Genomic DNA, 17,721 nt, shown 5'->3' on the forward strand with positions numbered 1-17,721 from the left:
TAAAAAACGGCTGCAACACGCGATTGTATTAATTAAACAATAACGACACAATCAAAGACACACCGAAACCGGGAACGTTTGAACCGTGTCCGCGTGGACGAAACAAAGACCACACACACACGCACGCATCTGGGACAGGTGGCGTAACAGATTGATATTTGCGTCGCATTACACCGTTCCATTGCCGGGGCCCCGATCGGGCGTTTGTTTATGATTGAGTGATTGAAAATTAATACACCGCACACCGGTCGTAGGGCCGAGTCCACCAAGCATCTGGCAGCAAAAATTCCTGTCCATTCAACCGGAACGATGGCTCACAGCTAGACAAACAAAGCTGGGGACGGTCTCGTTGGGCCGCGTCCGCCACCACCATTTCTAATCGATGATCGATTGAAAGCTTCCAAAGTGGCAGTGATGATCACCAGTCGGCTACCAGTTTCGATGCGCTTCGGTTGCGCGCTGGATGGAAATTCGATGACGATCAGCACCGGGCATTGGACCGTACTGGCATGGACCGTCGTCGGAGGCCACCGGAGCCATCGTGTTTGCTGTACGAGCCCTTGCCAACGCTGCTTCAGGACCGATCCACTCCAGGTTCCTACTAACGGAACCGGTGCGCCCGTAAGTTGTACTCAATCCGTCCACAGCTGTCGTGCAGTGGACGATCGGAATTGTGGAAACCGGCACCGCGGAAAGCTAATCCGTTCGTTTCCAATTTGAGTTTCTCTGCTGGTGGTTCAGCAGCTGCTAGAATCCTTCCACAAGACCATGGATGAGCGGGTTGTTTTTCTATTATGTTTGGTAGGACGCTCACGGTTAGAAATTAGGTGTAAGAAAATTACTCCGTAGCAGGGGATGCAGAACCAGGGTTGCTGCACAACTTGGCGTGTTTGGAGTGGAGCGAAGAGAATAGGGCAACGATGGAAAAAAGGAGGAACACAGCATGGTAGATAGATACAGATTCGTGTTTGGTTGAAAGTAATTGGAAGTTCTTAAAAACACGCATAGGACAAATTATCGACCAACAGAAAGCCATTCAAGTGGTAAAGTGTGTGGCACTTAACTAAAGCCTCACTAGCAGTTGTAATAAACTGAGACCCCTTTACATTTTTCAATGCCTAATCTTCTTTTATTCACAACTATCCGTATAAGGCTTTTTAAATAAACAATTTTTGATTTTTTTATGAAAAATTAAACGCTATTTTACAAAACACTGGGCTTTAAAAATCCTTAAAATAAGTGATGATTTTTGTAAATCGTTACTTGACACAATTATGCCTTATATCACGCCAAATATTCAGTGGAGGGTCGACATATTTGGAGGCCCCGAGTGGAATGGCAGTTGAGACCGCTCACATTGTGATATTAGAGGGAAACAACAGGAGTTCCCTTGCCGAAGAGGCCCCCCTAGCCGACGAGGGCCCGAGCGACCGCTCCTTCCGCTCCTAGGTTGATCCGTCACTGCAAATAATTTCCTTCTCATTAGAAAAGGTTTTCATTAGGACATACTGTGACTTTTTTAATTAGATTTCGATAATACTGGACCACGACTGTCCTTAGTCAATAAGCTAATCTAATAGGTTGTCAATTCGTATCTTCAAATGCTTCGGACCTCAGTATGCTCCGTGGGATTCATATAGCCAGATGTGAATGTTATGTATCTCATAAATGTTATAGTTAGAAGCTGTTTAATTTTGAGAAGTCTTCCAATTCTTGCAATTAATTCCAACTCCATTTTTTAATGATTGAAATAAAAACCACCAATTGTAATATTTTGTTCATATTTATTCAATCTATAATTGATACGTGTCTAATATTTTTATACAATCAACAGACCAAAGAGCAAAGAGCTAGGTAAGACTAGGACACTAACGAGACTCACGGAGCGAATGCTCTTCAATAATGCGACGTACGTCAAGTTGGGCACGTTTCGGTCCAACACAAAATTGAATTCACGATACATGCCAAGAAACGGAACAGAGGAACCGCCTTTAGATCCATCGTTAGACCTAAGAACACCTCACACATACTCGTACTATAGAGTCTGATATATCTCTGTATTTTAGAGAATCTACTGAGAATTAAGAGACACTCCATACCTATCTGAGAATAACTACAAAATGAAAAAGAATCCAATTCAGTCTAAAAATATTTCATATCATTTGATAAAAATTGTCCATATATTGCTTATTCATCTCCTCATCAATTCTAAAAAAAGACAAAGGCCAAGATTATCAAAACTTTAAAAGTTCCAACGGACAACCGTGCTGCGGAAATTTGCCGATTTCCTAGAGAGCGGCAACTAGTGACCAGAATCTACCTCTTCAGTTATTTGTTTAAAAATAATTGCCTAAATAGTCGTCAAATGCGGCATAACAGTCTTGTGATTCTTTGGGAAGCTGTAGCTAGAATTATTTGTTAAAAATGGATCAGAATCACGAGAAGCAACTCAAACATATGTTTTCCTCCAAGAACTTCACACACAAAGTACACCATTCAAAAGAGTGCAAATCTATGCAAGTCTAGCGCATTCCACCTAGACAAGCATACTCGACTTCGCATACGGAATTCGGTTAAGAACAGTTTGAAGTGAATGTTTTGCCTCAAATCAAATTAAACCGGGCAGGCTGCTGCTGCTGCTCTTCACCAACCTCGAGCCCAACTCATTTAACTGCTCATAATGAAGGCATAAACCACCACCACTGGCGGCGGCTTCTTCGGTCTTTAAGCACCGACGCTCTCTTAACGGACGCCACCACCATCCGTATAGGATATTACGGTGCTGTTATCGGTGCTCTCCATCGTTTCCTTCGCTAGGCTCCGTTGATTTGCGAGTGTAAATTAAAAGTGTGCTGCCCGTAAAGCGTACACAGTGTCTTTCGGCCGGGTGTCTCTCTGGGCCGTCAAACTGGGCTTCCACATCGATTCCGCTATTCATTTAGCACGTGAAGGTAAGTGGCTTAGATATAGCCCACATTCAAGATACCGGGGAGGGAAACAGTTTTTCACTTAACAACACTCTCAAACTTAACAACGCGATGTCGCTCATCGGGGAAAAGTTGGAATTCCGTTGGATTTTTTTTCTTCTGTTGTTGTTGCTCCCATAATCTTAATCACCGCCGTGTGCAATTCTTGGAACATGGGGAAACCTGTTTCGGGGTAGCATTTGGGGTTGTTTGGTTGCAGATCCTACCGAGAAAACTTTTTGTAAAAACCCTATCTCAACCAGAAGGTCTCGTAATGTGCAATGGCCGAGCGAGCGAGTGGTGGCGAGCGTGAGTTGCGAAATCAATATGGTTTATGTTGATTGCTTGGGAGAGACCGTTGCTGGACGTTGGCTGCTGCTTGCGGGTGATACACCCGCGCTCAATAACGCCATACATGCGGGTCTCGATGCAGCAACAGCAGCAAAAAGCTGTTCCCAACACAACACAGGAAGGCGAATGATTTAAGTTGCACCACTCGGGAACGGTCTACCCACGCGGTGCGTGGCCTGTTCTTTGCCGGTGAAATATGTATTAATCCTTTGCGAAAACCACTCCTGTATGGTTGGTCGATGTACGCCGCGGAAAAAAAACCGGTAGTCTGCACAGAAAGGGAACGATTCAGAAAGGTGGCAAGGCGCAGTAATCCCGCCCGTAGGTCGTTGCCGAAAACGAACGACTACAACGCCCGAGCAGGCGAGAAACCCGAAATGCTTGTTCTGGGCCGGTTTGTCTGCATTTGGAAAGCGTTTGCTAAGGGTTATTTTTAATTTTTATAATATTTTCTTCTCTTTCATTTTTTCTCTTTCTTTTTATTTCACTAACGCAAATAAAAAGTAAAGCGTAATTGTCTCGATGACGTTCGCTGCTCGATGCCCGGATCACCCGATCAAAGGCATGATATATGATGAAATCAGCTAATGTTGCTTATACGGAAGGCAAAAAGGGGAGTCAAAGTCACGATCTGCTGGTGAGTTTAAACTACTTCCAATCCCAGCCATGCTAGCCCCAATGGCTGATAAATCATCCAAACGAAATGACGCTTGCCGAATGCTGTTCGGGGTGGGGTTTTCCTTAACGCTCTACCTCTCCTCACACACGGTACTCATACAAACTCTCATGACGCTAGATTCCTGTGTCGTCAACCCTCTCGTTCCTTTGATTCTTATTGCGTACCATAAAACACACACACACACACACACACTCGCTAAAATGTGACTAAAGTTTGTGAGCCACAAGCGTATTGCTAGGACGAAAGGAACGCATTTATGCAACGGGCTGCCCAAGATTGCATCGAGGATCGACACTCGACTCGCCGAAATAAAAATCGAAACCGGTTTCGGTTTTCTGCACCGAAGAACCAAAAAATATGCAAAGCTCCAAACTGCAAGATGCTGCAGGCACTGCTCGGCAGCCGAAACAAACGGTATGGTAGTGAAAAAGAGAGGGAAAAGCTGTACAGACTCTCCGTTTTTGCTCCGATGCATGCTGCAGTTGTCCGTTGGTCCAACGTAACCGACGTGACGCAACGTGAGTGCGATCGTACGTTAACACCCGTGGTGCCGGCCGTCAGTTCACCAGGGCCACATCCAACCAGGAGACATACCGTCAGCGGGCTCCAATGCTAATGACTGACTGGTGAATAAACGAGTGCTGATTGAGGTGCAGACAGTTGATCGTTTGGAGGGGTAGGAGGGGCTGGAGGGACCGAGGGAGACGGGTAATAGGGGAGAAGAGAGAAAGTTACACTTCCTCCAGCCCTTATACTGATCGTATCGCGCATTAAACCTTCAGCCCACAGCCGACACTTGGAAAATGAACGCTTTTACCTCATTCTGCTGCCAATATTATTAAGTGGAGAACTATCATTTTCCATAGCTGCCAAGTAGAGCTTCTCTCCTTCTCTGTCGCATACCGATCCTTCCGAGCCAACGCGGAAGAAAGCAACGATTACATGTCATTAATTGATCGTTATCTAATTGTCAGTGGAAAGAAGAGGAGTCTCACGGGAGTAGACGCATCAGACCTAGTAGCTAGATAATAGAGAATACAGGTCTCACCTGTCTGTTTCGAGTTATCAAACCAGGAAGAGCAAATGACTGTGTTCTGATAAAAGTTAATCCACCCGTCCCCGTACAGAACGCATTCTAGCGGAGGTGATAATTAGACACTCTATCACCCGTCGGGGTCATCACCGGTGGCATCCGCAGAGAACGAGCGATTGTGATTACGGTAATCAGCAACCGATAGAACCGTGTCGCTTCGAAACAACGCATCGGATGAAGTGTAAAGAATGTGGCGAACGGCAAATACTGCACAGCGGGAGTTCGCAGCACGTTCCACAGAACACTACAGATCCGCAGCAGACATATCTTGATCGCTAAAAAATTCCATCGAACAAAATGCCGTGGGAAGGGCTGTAATTTCAGCCAGCGCTCGGTCGAGAACGATCTTTCGAGCAATGCTAACGAATTGGTGATTAGCAAAGCAAATGAAGATTGATGCTATCGGGGATAGGCTCGTATATGTACATCCCACCCCGGTGAGTGTGTGATTTGGAATTCGGTTTTGTTATGGTATTTTCGTTTGCTTTCCTTTCGGGACGGGCCGGGTCTGTTGTGTCTGCACGCGCTTCCATTTATAACGGTTCTGTGCGGTTTGAAAATTGGCCTCATGCGTGTCTTGTGCTAAGTGAATACATAGATTACTTTGGGATTCCAAGATCCTCCGGTCCCCATTTGGGCCCAAAATACCGGAACCCGGATCTTAGGATCTCGGATCTCTGATTCCTGAATTACAATACTTGGATACCGAATTTCAAGTTTCCTGGATCCCAGATCCCAAGTCTCAGGATTCTGGAATTAGGATCTCAAGCATCCGGTGACCAAGATCGGGTTGGTCCGGTGGTCCGGTGGAGATAGCGGTGACTGTCTGCACAAGGCAGAACCGGGGTTCAAATCCCATTCAGACCGCCTTGCCGTACGCAGGAGTGACTATTCGGCTACGGGTAAAATCAAGTCACGATAAGCCAGCATTGGCAGGCCAAAGATATCCCGTGGCTGTTGTAGAGCCACGCAAGAAGAAGAAGTGGTAACTAAGATCCCGTATCTCAACATTAAGAATCCCTGATCCCTGATACAACCCAGTATCACTAGGATCCCAAGTACCTCATCTCAAGAAACCAGATCCCAGGTTCCTTGATTCCTTGATTCCGGTACCTAGATTTGAGGTAGATACAATCGAAATATTAATCCCGTTTTAGACATCATTTTCACCTAGTTCTGGAACTAAACTCTAGCCAACCCTTCTAGAGACATGAAGCATTTGTGTTTGATGGTACATTGGACCAATTGTGTCCGGCTTCAAACTCTTTCTGCTCTAGATATGTAGATTCACAGCGCATTACTAGAACATTCACCAACATTTATATTGAAAAAACTAAAACCATTTGCTAGGCCTTCCTTCCTTCATTCGGTATTCAGTGCAGGGAAACAATTCTCGCATAATAAACACAAACACTCACACTAGCAAGAGGTAGGCCTGAGTGGGGAGAGGATTGGGGAAATGACCCCATCGAGAGCATTCATTCAGTGGGGAGACAATAAAATCATAAAACAAAACAGAAAAACTAGCTCACCCAGTGCCGTACACCGAATGTCGGAGTGTACGAAAATATTGGTGCCTTTTTCCCTCCACTGGGGTGGTGGACCAGTTTTACAAACAAACGAAGTCAATTTTCCTGCTCGCGAGAGGGGTACCGAGGATGGTAGAGGAGGAACAAACATAAAAAACGCAACCAAACAACCCCAAACTCAGCCTCCCAGCGGGCATCATTACGTGGGGTTGGAAAGCCATCGTTTAATGATGTCGGAAGTGAATCGCAAATGAAATCGACCCTACTGCACCAACCAACGTACCATCTGTTTAGGCTGGGGGCTCTGAGTGTGAAAATGGGGAAGCAACATGTTTCATTTCCACATCTCCACATCAAATTAGGTTTTCCCAAAAAAGAAGAAAAAAAACGAAAATAATAATAAACGTACTTGTTGAAATAAGGGATGGGAGTAGGTTTGGTGGCTTTGGAGCACTCTCATCAACACGCATGACATAGAATGCATCTTTTGGGGCGGCGATCAGGCGAAACTGATCGATCGAGCAGGAAGATGTGAGTGAAAATTGGAAAACATTTAACACCATGATCGATTTCATGAGGAAACACACCATGAAGGAGCAGATGGGCGAAGGCAGCAATTGCTGTTGGAGCATCGGGCGATCAGCGTTAAATACATTGAAGATTGAAACATTCATCCAGTTATAATAAGAAGCCCTGGCAATGTATTTGAGAGAGATGAATGTAGTGACTGTAAATTGTTCTTACGATGATCTGTGTCTCATGTAAACTCAAAAGGGAAGAATTACTACCTAGCATACGAAATCAAGACCCTTCTTTCATCCCTCTGCTTGTTGAATGATTCTTAGCTGCTATTCATTAAATTTTAATACAGATTTTTTTTACAGGATATAGTTAAGGAACAGATAGATTTTATGTCAAAATAATCAGATCATACCATTCTCCTTTTCAACCTGGCGCTAGAGGAAGTTATCCGCGATTCGGAGATAAAAACTTCGGGGACCATCTTCTATAAGTCAATCCAGATCCTGGCATACGCTGATGACATAGACATCATTGGTTTGAGGATCTCCTATGTAGCAGAAGCTTATCAAATGATCGAGCGTGCTGCACAGAACCTCGGGTTGGAGATTAACGAGTCGAAAACCAAAATGACGCGCAAGGGTGCTGGCTGCCAACCGGTCATACTACAGCCTGAGGAAACTTCTCCACTCTAAATACCTGTCGCGACGGACGAAGCTGGGACTGTACAGAACTTTTATAGTCCCAGTACTCACATACGCCTCTGAGACATGGACTCTGTCCAAGACTGACGAAGCCCTCTTAGCTGCGTTCGTGAGGAAGATGCTCAGAAGGTTTTTTGGCCCCGTATGTGGGGAAGGACAATGGAGTAGCCGCTATAATGACGAGCTCTCCGAGCTGTACGATGATCTCACCATCGTGCAGCGAAGTAGACACGCCCGGCTCCGGTGGGCTGGTTACGTCATGAGAATGACACCGGACGACCAAGCTCGTAAAGACCTTTTAGGCCGTCCACACGGATAGAGGAGGTCTGTTAGGCCCAAATTGAGATGGAGTGATGGCGTTTGGCAGACGACGGCGCTAAACTGTGAGCGGTATCGAGGATTGTTGCAGCCGGCCAAGACCGAAAGCGGTTGTAGCGCTTGATAAGTAAGTAAGTAATCAGATCATATGACAAAATCAAAATGTAAGCTGCAAGCTTACCAGTTGACATTGCACTGGCAGCACACCAATACAAATGACTGTCCAGCATAAGAGCTAACTTTGGTGTCAATTTTATTCGATATCAGGTTTTTATGATGGTCTTATTTCGAAAATATATTACATTACCACACAAAATATTTACACTACTCTGATAATCGTTTCTGAAACTAGCAGAAGTTTGGACAGGTGTACCGTGGTGGCAAGTGAGCCTCGCAGCATTATTCCAGGAAAAAATCAATGAGGGCACCTTGTGAGTGTCTTGAATCGTTCGTAGCTACGGCTAGATATGGTGTACTGAGTTTCACTGAATTTACTGAGTTAGCTAATTTCGATATGAAGCCCCTCATTATCTATTTTTAAAGCTTGTCTTCTGAATCAAAACAATGCTAAAATAGGCTCCCTTTACGAACATTTTCATTGTTTTCCTGTGTAATTCTGATCAACGTTAAGGTCTCGCTGATAAAATCAAAACCCCTTACGAGCAACAGCTTGCGTGTGATGAGTTATTTCCTGCGTAATGAAATATGCTCCATGCTACTCCAAAGAATTGCCATCGGGATTTAAGAGCAGGTGTAAAATATGATCTCCGGTTCGTCCTGCCAATTCATCTTCCTAGGGAACGACGCTCTTCTTGGGTGTTCCTCCGATGTGCGATTATCGATGTGCCGTCCGATAATAAGTGTGTGTGTGCGTGATTTAAATCTTCACACACAAAAACACCAAACCACCGCCGGGGCTAGCCCTTCGAGGGGTTAACAGTCGTGCACTCGGGTGCCGTGCCGTCCCTGGGCCATCCGTTGCAGTTCTGGACCATTTATAATTACTGGCGATCAATCAAAAGGCGTCAGGAACAGGGTACAGCAGCCAGCAGGAACGAGCCCAACAGGAGCGAGGCTCACACTCGCTTGCTGCCGCTTGCAAAAAAAAAAAAATCGTTACGCCAATTATCGTCAATCATCATCATTATCGTCGTCATCAGCAACAACAGCAGAGACTGAAGCGAACGATGCTTGGCGGCGATCGAAAGTGCACCAAGAACACACTTTCGTTGTGAATGCGATTTTAATTTCTTACTGTCATCTTCCTCTCCTAGGGGAAAAATCATTCCAAACTTCCAAGGGAAATTACATTATTGCTAATAAAAGACAGACATTTGATTCACTTAACAACGATGGAACCGGAAAACAAGCACAGCAACGAAATAGCCAACGTCTCGTAGGTGTCACCCGTAAGGTTGAGTCGCCCTCAGCCATTCGAGCAGCAGCCGTTGTCGACAAAGTCGCAAAAAAGTTGGTGACATTACGTCATCGTCACCGTGTGGTCGTGCAAGATGCCCGGGGGTTGCTCAAGGTAAATGGAGGCCGTCTCGTGACGCCAGTGTCGCAGAGCAAATCTCCCCATCCCCATTTTGCGACTGTATGAGTGGCTTGTGGAGGCGATCATACGGTCCGTTTCCTGTGCTGCAATCCGGTTCGGGTCTCGAGTGGAGTTGTGAGCGAGGTGAATAAATTCCAGCGAAGGCTTCATATGTCTGTTCTTGCTGTTGTTTGCCGCGTTTGCTCAGAAGAAAAAAGATCATAATTCGAGACCGAACCCAAGTCACACGTGAAATTTTTAAATGCCCCCGGGTGCTAACCGATCAAAATGTCAATCGATGTTTGGGATGATCGTTACGTAAAGAGGAGAAATTGTTTGGCCTATCCTGGTGCGGCTTCTTCGAACGGGCACGATGGTAGCAGCATAAAAAGCACGTATCCACACCGGGCAATGGCTGACCCGTATGTAAGCAAGCAAGACCCGATCACCTTGGGTCACAAGTAGGTGCAAGATGATGATCGTTTACAAAGCAGAGGAAGAAGACGAACAAAAAAAAACACAGTGAGCTCACACGCACCATACCGAATGACAACTTCCGAGGAAAACGTGTGAGCATTTGCTTAAGCGATTAACAAACAGGCACGGCCACTTGGGGCCGAATGGCTTCATTCGGCCGTATCGCTTTTGTTACAACAAGCACAACAGCACTTCATCATCGGCAGAAACGCACGTTGCATGCGATCGAGGTGTGTCTGGTGAAGCGAACTTCTCGAAACTCTAAATAATCGTCCGTTATCGTGCAGTGCCGTGCCCGAGGACCGTGATGTTTCCTTTCCTGGAAGCATAATTAGTTGAAATTTCATTCACGTCTCGTTTTTCGATATTTTTACTGACTCTTGTTTTGTGGTTTTTGGTTGTTTTGTTTCGATTTCGGGTTTCGTGTGTGTGCATCATCTCCTATGCGTCATGGTAATAGAATTCTTCGTTACAAGCATGACTCAACGCAAGAACATATTCGGTTACAGGATTCTCCGAAATATGTCTGAATCCGTCGCCTTCAAACCTGTCTTTCATAATTGACGGTTTTCCTGCAATTTTTGAGTAAGTCGCAGACTTTATTGACGAATATCCAAAATTAAAGTGGATATTATAAACATTGACAATTATTCACAATTCCTCGCAAGATAACAGATTATTTTAAAAAAAAAATAATAATTGGATTCTGAATTCAAATTGATGGTTTGAGACATTTTTTATAATTCAAAATGTACTCTTTGAGCCATTAAAAGAATAAACTTTTTGATCTTCCCTTCAGTTAAGATACAAGAAGAAATTTTGAAAATGAGAACCACAAGTCAAGGGCAAATGTTTCATGAACAGACCAAGACGCCTCGACGTTGTGGAGCCAAAGAAGGAGATTTGTTTTCTTCTTTTAAACTTACTTCAAGAAACAATTTATCCATCTCTTCAGGTCCTTGTTTAGTTCTGAAAATACAAATGATTCCAGCATCAAGGACAACAACAAGCTGGGTCGAAAAGCCATACTCAAACTGTAAAACGAGCTAAGAAACCTTGGAGACCGTCAAAACGAATTATGAAAAGTATGGAGATGTTAGAGAAACTGTCAGTAAACAGTGGAGATGAGCCAAAGAATTCCGAAAAATTGTTTAAAAATCAAGGATAAACCCAAATATATTTGGTAAACTGTTAAAAACATGGAAATAAATTGAGGAGAGGATTCCATAATTTTTGGGACACGGTCTAAAAACCATCTAGAAGAATTAATAAATAATAAGTATTTTCTCAATCAACTGTGGCACAAATTTTACAATATTTTAGAAACTATAAAAAGAAATGTCAAAACATCCAAACATTCAAATTTTTTTGAAAAAATCATCCAAAAATCACGAGATGAGTCCAACAATGTTTGAAAATCATTCAATGATGTGTGAGATTTAGTTATATTTTTAAAACCCTTAAAAAACACCTCAAGACTTAAAAAGAGGCAAAAGGAGAAACCTTCAATGGTCCGTGGAAAGGATTCTACAATATTTGAGAACCCTCCAACAACTTAAAAATATCTCCTTAAACAAGAGAGAGCGAAGAAAAACCGGTCCCAAACGAACATCTGCGAGGCGAACTTAATTAACAATTTTGGGAAATGTCTTGTAACAAAAGAGCACAAACAGGATAGCAGAAAAACTTCAAGGGGAAAAAGCTCCAAACCGTTCCTTTATTTTGCCTCCTAAAGCTCTTCGACTCAACATACTCATCATAAAATTTGCATCGATTTGCTATTGGCCAAACAAATTTATGCACATTTTATGACATATTCTTTGCAAGCAGTCGCGAACGCGAAATGCAATCGAGCAGCAGTGTTTCCTCTTTTTTCGCTCCCCCCAAGGGGGAAAGCCATTTCCATAACCGCTGCGTATCCATCGGGTGCATTCCATGTGTCCGTTCGTCCCGTGTCAAAGAATGCAACCACTCACGCTGTGCATAATAAAGTGCCGTCTAAGTATGACCCTCGAGCGCGATCACGGAAATAACACAACCGATGCACCCTATTGCAACCGTAATATTAAGGTGTAAGTCTTGGAAGTTTTTTTTCTCCACTACAGTCAACCTCTTTGAGTGAGAAGTCTAACTCAGCAACCACTTAGAAGCGACCAGAAAGGGGTTTGGCAAACCGTTTGCCACCTTCACAGTTGTAGCAGATCGTTCCGTTCTAAGCCAGACGTGGCTGTTACTGCTGTTGTGGGAAAAGCTACACTCATTTTCTGTTGACTCAGTGTCGCCGGACCATACCGGACCGAGGCAAACAAATGCTGATTCCGTAGAAAAATGCTCTGAATCATCTTCGAGCGGGTGAGTTCTTACCTGACCGATGAAGATCGTGCCGAGAACAAACAGCACCGTTAGTGTCATCAGGCTGCCGACTGACGCCGGTTGACGGCGCATCCCATCTCGATCCATCCTCTGCGTGTGCGCGGGCGCAGTCGGTTCCGGGTGTTCTGCAGTGTTGCTCAAGAAAAGCGAAGCCGTCGAAGGTTTGTTTGGTGGTTGGTGGAAACTATGTTTATGCTGCGATCATCAAAACAGCGCCCACGTTTCACATGCACTGGGAACACTCCCCCCGGTTTTGTTTTGTTTCACTCACTCACAATTCACAACACGCTTTTGGGCCACCAAGCACCACACAATGGCTCGTTAAGGGTGAAAGCCTCAACAATCGCGAAATTTCCCCGAAACTTCCAACGGCCAAACTGCGGTAATTCTTCACTTCAAATTCTTCAATTAAACATCACCCCCGGGCTATTCGTTCTTACTTCACCGTTGATAACCACACACACACACACACGCTCTGTAATAATAGGAGGATCGAGAAAGAGAAAATGATGAAAAAGTGAAGCACGCGTAACGCGAGGAATCGGTGGTTTTGGACATGAGAGATCGAGAGCTTCAAAAGAAGAGACTCGGGGAGTGGTTGTTTTTTTTCGGTTGGGAGACGTTTTGAGGTTCTATTCACTTGCTTCACGCTCAACTGTTCCGTCACTTGTACGTCCGTCACTGATGGGCCGCGGCTCTGGAAGTTATCGTACCCTATCTAAACCACTCGGTTTAATGACCATAGGTGAACATTAGATGAGGAAAACCCCGCACAATAAGTGAATGACGGCAAATGATCGTGGTGGTGGTGACTGTGGCCAGCGAGATCTCCATTACCGCAGCTATTAGACCGATCATATGTCAAAGCGAACAATAGTGCCGGCCGAAATCACGATACCGAGTTGCCGAGCCTAGTCCTGGTATCATCGTCGGGTGATGAGTACCGAGGCTACTCATCGCAGAGGACACATCTTTCGACACATAAATTCTACAAAGACCCACCCAGAACTTAACTCCTGATGATGATGATGATGATGTTTATGATGGTTATCTGCTCGTGGTCGCCCGGACACTCGGCCGATTCTACTGTGACCATTGTGAGGTACTCTAACGCATCTAGCTATTCTACCCCCAAAAACGCTTTCGACAGGAGTTGCCCTTTGATCGTTTGTGGTTCGTGACAAAATGGAATGGATTCTTCCCGAGATGGCACATCGTGGGAAACGCTCTGGAGGTCAGTTCTTCCAAACGTGCTTCCCGATTCTTAAGCTGGTTGAAAAATAAAACGCTGGTCACGCCGGTTCGTCCAAATGGGCGCGGAAAAGCAATCAACCAAGGAAGACAGAAAGTAAACCATCTTGCAGATACCGTAACGCTTATTTGTAATTCAAAACTGTCAAATTTTGCACCAACTGCTTCTTTCCTCTGCTGCTAGCAGCAATCCCTCCCCCGTCAAAAGTTTGGAGCATGGAAGCCATGTAAAAGCACCGATGCTACTGCCAGACCTGCTGGCTCCAGCCTGAAACTAGTTGAGGGCTCTCGTCAGGGTGTGGCTCTCGTCGACCGTTGGTAGTACGTGCCACAGGCTTCAGACATCTACCGGCGTCACCTTCGGTGCGGATTGGTGTCGGATAACAGAAGTTTTGCAGTTTTTTTGTTGTTAGTTTTCGCCCATCATTCCGAGAGTATTATTATTCGCCAACTTTTTAAAAACCATCCCATCGGCCTCGTCGGGATATGGAATCTACACCCGAACTGAGGTTGCCGTTTTTTTTTTGCTCCTTCTTTAGCTGACCGAGTGATGTGGTGTGCGAGCACTGAGAAGCACCCGGGATAGCTTTGATGGCGTTGAGATGCAAATTTGAGCGGAAAATACCACTCTTGGCGGTGTCCTACATTGGACACCGTGCCAACAACCCTCATCGGCCGGTTAGCGTCTGTCATACGTCAAGCAGTGTGTAGCGGTACAACCTTTTGACCCCAATGGCCATCCATACGGCGGACGGAGCGCGATCGTCACGGAGCGTAATGGCGTCAATGTTTGGGCTGCGAGGCTCGCATGTTTCGGTCTCACGTGGCAGAATCGTTTTGCAGTTTCGGCAGCGCGCGTTATGGCCGTTAATTGTATACGTTAGCTGTTCATCGGTTCTGTGACGAGCGAATTCCTTTCCGATGTTACATTAGAGAAGGATGTACAGTTATCCAATTTTAGTTGAGAAATCGATTACTGTTCTCTGGTGGATTCCTACCCCACGAATGATTTTGTTAAAGGAAGTCAAACAGCACATAAGTAGGGCAAAGTGCTTCAAATTTACCAAAGAAAATTTCTTAATTTAAGTATTGTTAAATAGATTCTGGCAACGATTTTGAAGAGTTTTTAAAAATTGATCTTCTTATTGTTTGGCTCTTACAACTTCGAGATGTTTTGGCCTGTCTTTTTTGGATTTCTGTGACTTGGAGCTTACTGGGAGGCGATCTGGATGGGATTTGATCCCTGGTCGAGTCGCGTGAAGACCAGCCTCGGCCACCGGACCGCCCCAAATAATTGACTTACTGATAAAAAATTAATTCTTTCCCAAGTCATCCAAGGAAATCTACCGAAAAATAATTGAATCGTTCCCAATTAAATTATCACTCAAATAAAGCCTTGTTCAAGCTCCATGCACTATTGCAATTATTATCAAAAACCCAAATTCAAAAGAGTTTTTATAAGCAATGATAAGCAGCGAATTAAGAATCATTCTCCAACACTTTGATTTCGTGTTTCATTTGATAACATCTCCACCAAATGAACGAAGGACTTGCGCTGGTACAAGCGACGAACGCACCTTTCCAAGAAGCCACCGGTTATCGATCAGAAGTTTCATAATCTCTCAAAACCTTCGCACCCACTCAAAGCACCGGAATTCATTAGCGTCAAGCTTCATGACCATTGCCTAGTCTTCAAAAAAAAACTTCCTAAACCGTTGTTATCCAGCGTGAAATAATATAAACAATCGCCAAACAAACCAAACGAATCATTAATTAATGCTCTCCCAAGGTGGTTCGGTTCTGAGGCCCATATTGTTCACCATTTTTCCTTTGCTGTTTGTCGCACCGGGAAGCTGCCGTTCATGTTTTGCTAATAAGTATTTACTTAACCAATGCAGTAGCAACTACCGTCGTTGAATCGCGCGGAGTGACGAACGCTTACAACGCAAAAACAAATTCCAACCAAAACGATTTGCTGCATTTTTATCCCGTGAGGTAATAGTGGTTTGAGTCACCGACCAGCTTGCCAAGAATCGTCACCGATGGGCGAGAGGACAAATTTTCTAATCAAGCTTCGTACCTGAGCAAATGATCGATCCCGTGATCGTTTATGGAGGGTAAGGAATGTTTTCCTGTAACTCATTTACAGTACAGATGTAACACGTGCTTCGAGCGATGTAACTCTCGCTCTCGCTCTCGCATCAAACAGTGAAGATGTAATTAAATTTCCTTGTTTTTAACCCCAGTGCAGTCGAACAGTCGATCTCAACTGCATTCCGCTGGGGAGACTTGAGCGCGTGGTTAAGCGGGAAACGGCACAACAAAATGCAGAGCACCGGTAAATTAGGTACACGGTCCGCAACCGAGCGCGTCAGTCACTTTCGGTTTTTAATTCCGAAATTATATATTACACATCAAAACATCCCCATACACACGCACAGACACATCGATGAACAACCCCGTGTGTTGGTGGAGTGAGTCGACGCAAGGGGGTTTGGTCGCGTTTCGCTTCGCTGATAGTTTGTCCCTTCTGCGTAGGATTACGTAATGAATGCTTTGACCGGGGCGCCATTTACGGGCAACCATCACCCTGGTGGCCTGGTGGCCGATCGCATGTTTGTTTCCAGCGCGCACGCACAGCAAGTCGGAAACGCGGGCCAGATTCCGCGATCCGCTGAACGTTTCGATCTTCGACCGAGACACAACACCACCACCAATATCGGGGCCTCGTAGCTACTACCATTACCACTGTAGCGCTGGTGCTGTGTGGAACAACACACTGGCGGCTGAAGATGTTGGACGAGAAATGCGCGCGCCACTTCAACCGATCGTATACGTTTCCTGAGCTACCTTCTCGCGGCCGAACTGTCAAAATTGCTACTTCAACAAACACGGTTGACCTTCAGCGTAAAGCAGTCGATTTGGGTTCAATTTTTCTTCTTCGTGTTTGCACTCCAACTTCATCCAAGAAATACCCCCAATACTCGATCACACTCCCCGGAACACAGCACATACACGAGATCATCGCGAAGAAAAACGGAACACCGAACAGCCCCTTTTTCCGTCAGTTCACTCGCTCTCTCCCTCTCTCTCACACACTCTCGCTATGATCGCGGGAAAAAGTTGTTCACTCACTGACACTGTTTTGTGCTTTTCACTTGCGCGACTGAGGTGACTGGGCACTTGGTATAGAGCCACCCGATGAAACGCGGAAATCAGTGAAATAAGGCTTTGTGTTGGCTTCACGTACGGAGGCACCACACTTCACGTTTGGATCGTTTCCCGTCGTTCCGTTTCGTTATTTTAAATCACATTACACGCACAGTCAAACGGCTTAGACGAACTTACGTGAGTGTTGTGCTTCTACACGTAGCGCACGAACGATCTCTCCCGAAAGCCTCCCAAAGTCGGTCGGTATGTGCGCGTTTTACGACGATCGCGACCTATTCACGCGACTGGTTCACAACAAATGAAAAAAATCCCACCGTTGGGCTCCAACGTTGAAGATGGGGAAAGGGCCTCGCGATGCCGCACGGTGGGATCGATCGGTTGGACATCAGTGGTCAAAATTGAGTCACTGTAAGTTAATGTAGAACTCTTGTATTTTAAATGAAATTAAGAAGAAGCAAATTCTTCTGATTTGTGATTTATTTATCATTTATTTTGGAATGTTTTTATTTGAATCATTTGATTTTTTTTGAGTTTTTTTAACAAAAATAAATGAATTAAAAAAGATTACTTTTTTTGCTAAGTTCATTAAATACTTTTCATAACTTCAAATTTAGCAAGCAGAAACAAAAATTACAATAAAATTTTAGATTAACTTTAATTGTGCTGTTGTCCATAGTGCATGTTGTTATGTTGGTGTGCATGCGTTTCTTGGTCGCGAATGCATACACACATAAAAATTTGAGCTGGAGAACG

At 44.7% G+C, this 17,721-nt stretch overlaps 1 protein-coding gene across 4 annotated transcripts in view; it reads right to left on the minus strand.

The window, feature by feature from the left end:
• The window catches only part of LOC118502665, a 53,817-nt gene extending 36,534 nt beyond the window's left edge, over nt 1–17,283 (minus strand). For 2 of the 4 annotated variants that reach the window (XM_036035131.1, XM_036035128.1), the window contains exons 1-2: nt 17,146–17,283; nt 12,538–13,021 (exon numbers count right to left, since the gene is read on the minus strand). In XM_036035131.1, coding sequence (XP_035891024.1) covers nt 12,538–12,633 — 96 coding nt within the window. In that variant the 5' untranslated portion in view covers nt 12,634–13,021; nt 17,146–17,283. Of the gene's footprint in view, nt 1–12,537; nt 13,022–16,932; nt 17,092–17,145 lie in introns of those variants that run through there. The other 2 variants (XM_036035130.1, XM_036035129.1) reach the window with 2 other exon arrangements.
• Nucleotides 17,284–17,721: the final 438 nt, after the last annotated feature.

This window comes from Anopheles stephensi, chromosome 2, assembly GCF_013141755.1.
Source record: "Anopheles stephensi strain Indian chromosome 2, UCI_ANSTEP_V1.0, whole genome shotgun sequence".
NCBI classification, from domain to species: Eukaryota; Metazoa; Arthropoda; class Insecta; order Diptera; family Culicidae; genus Anopheles; species Anopheles stephensi.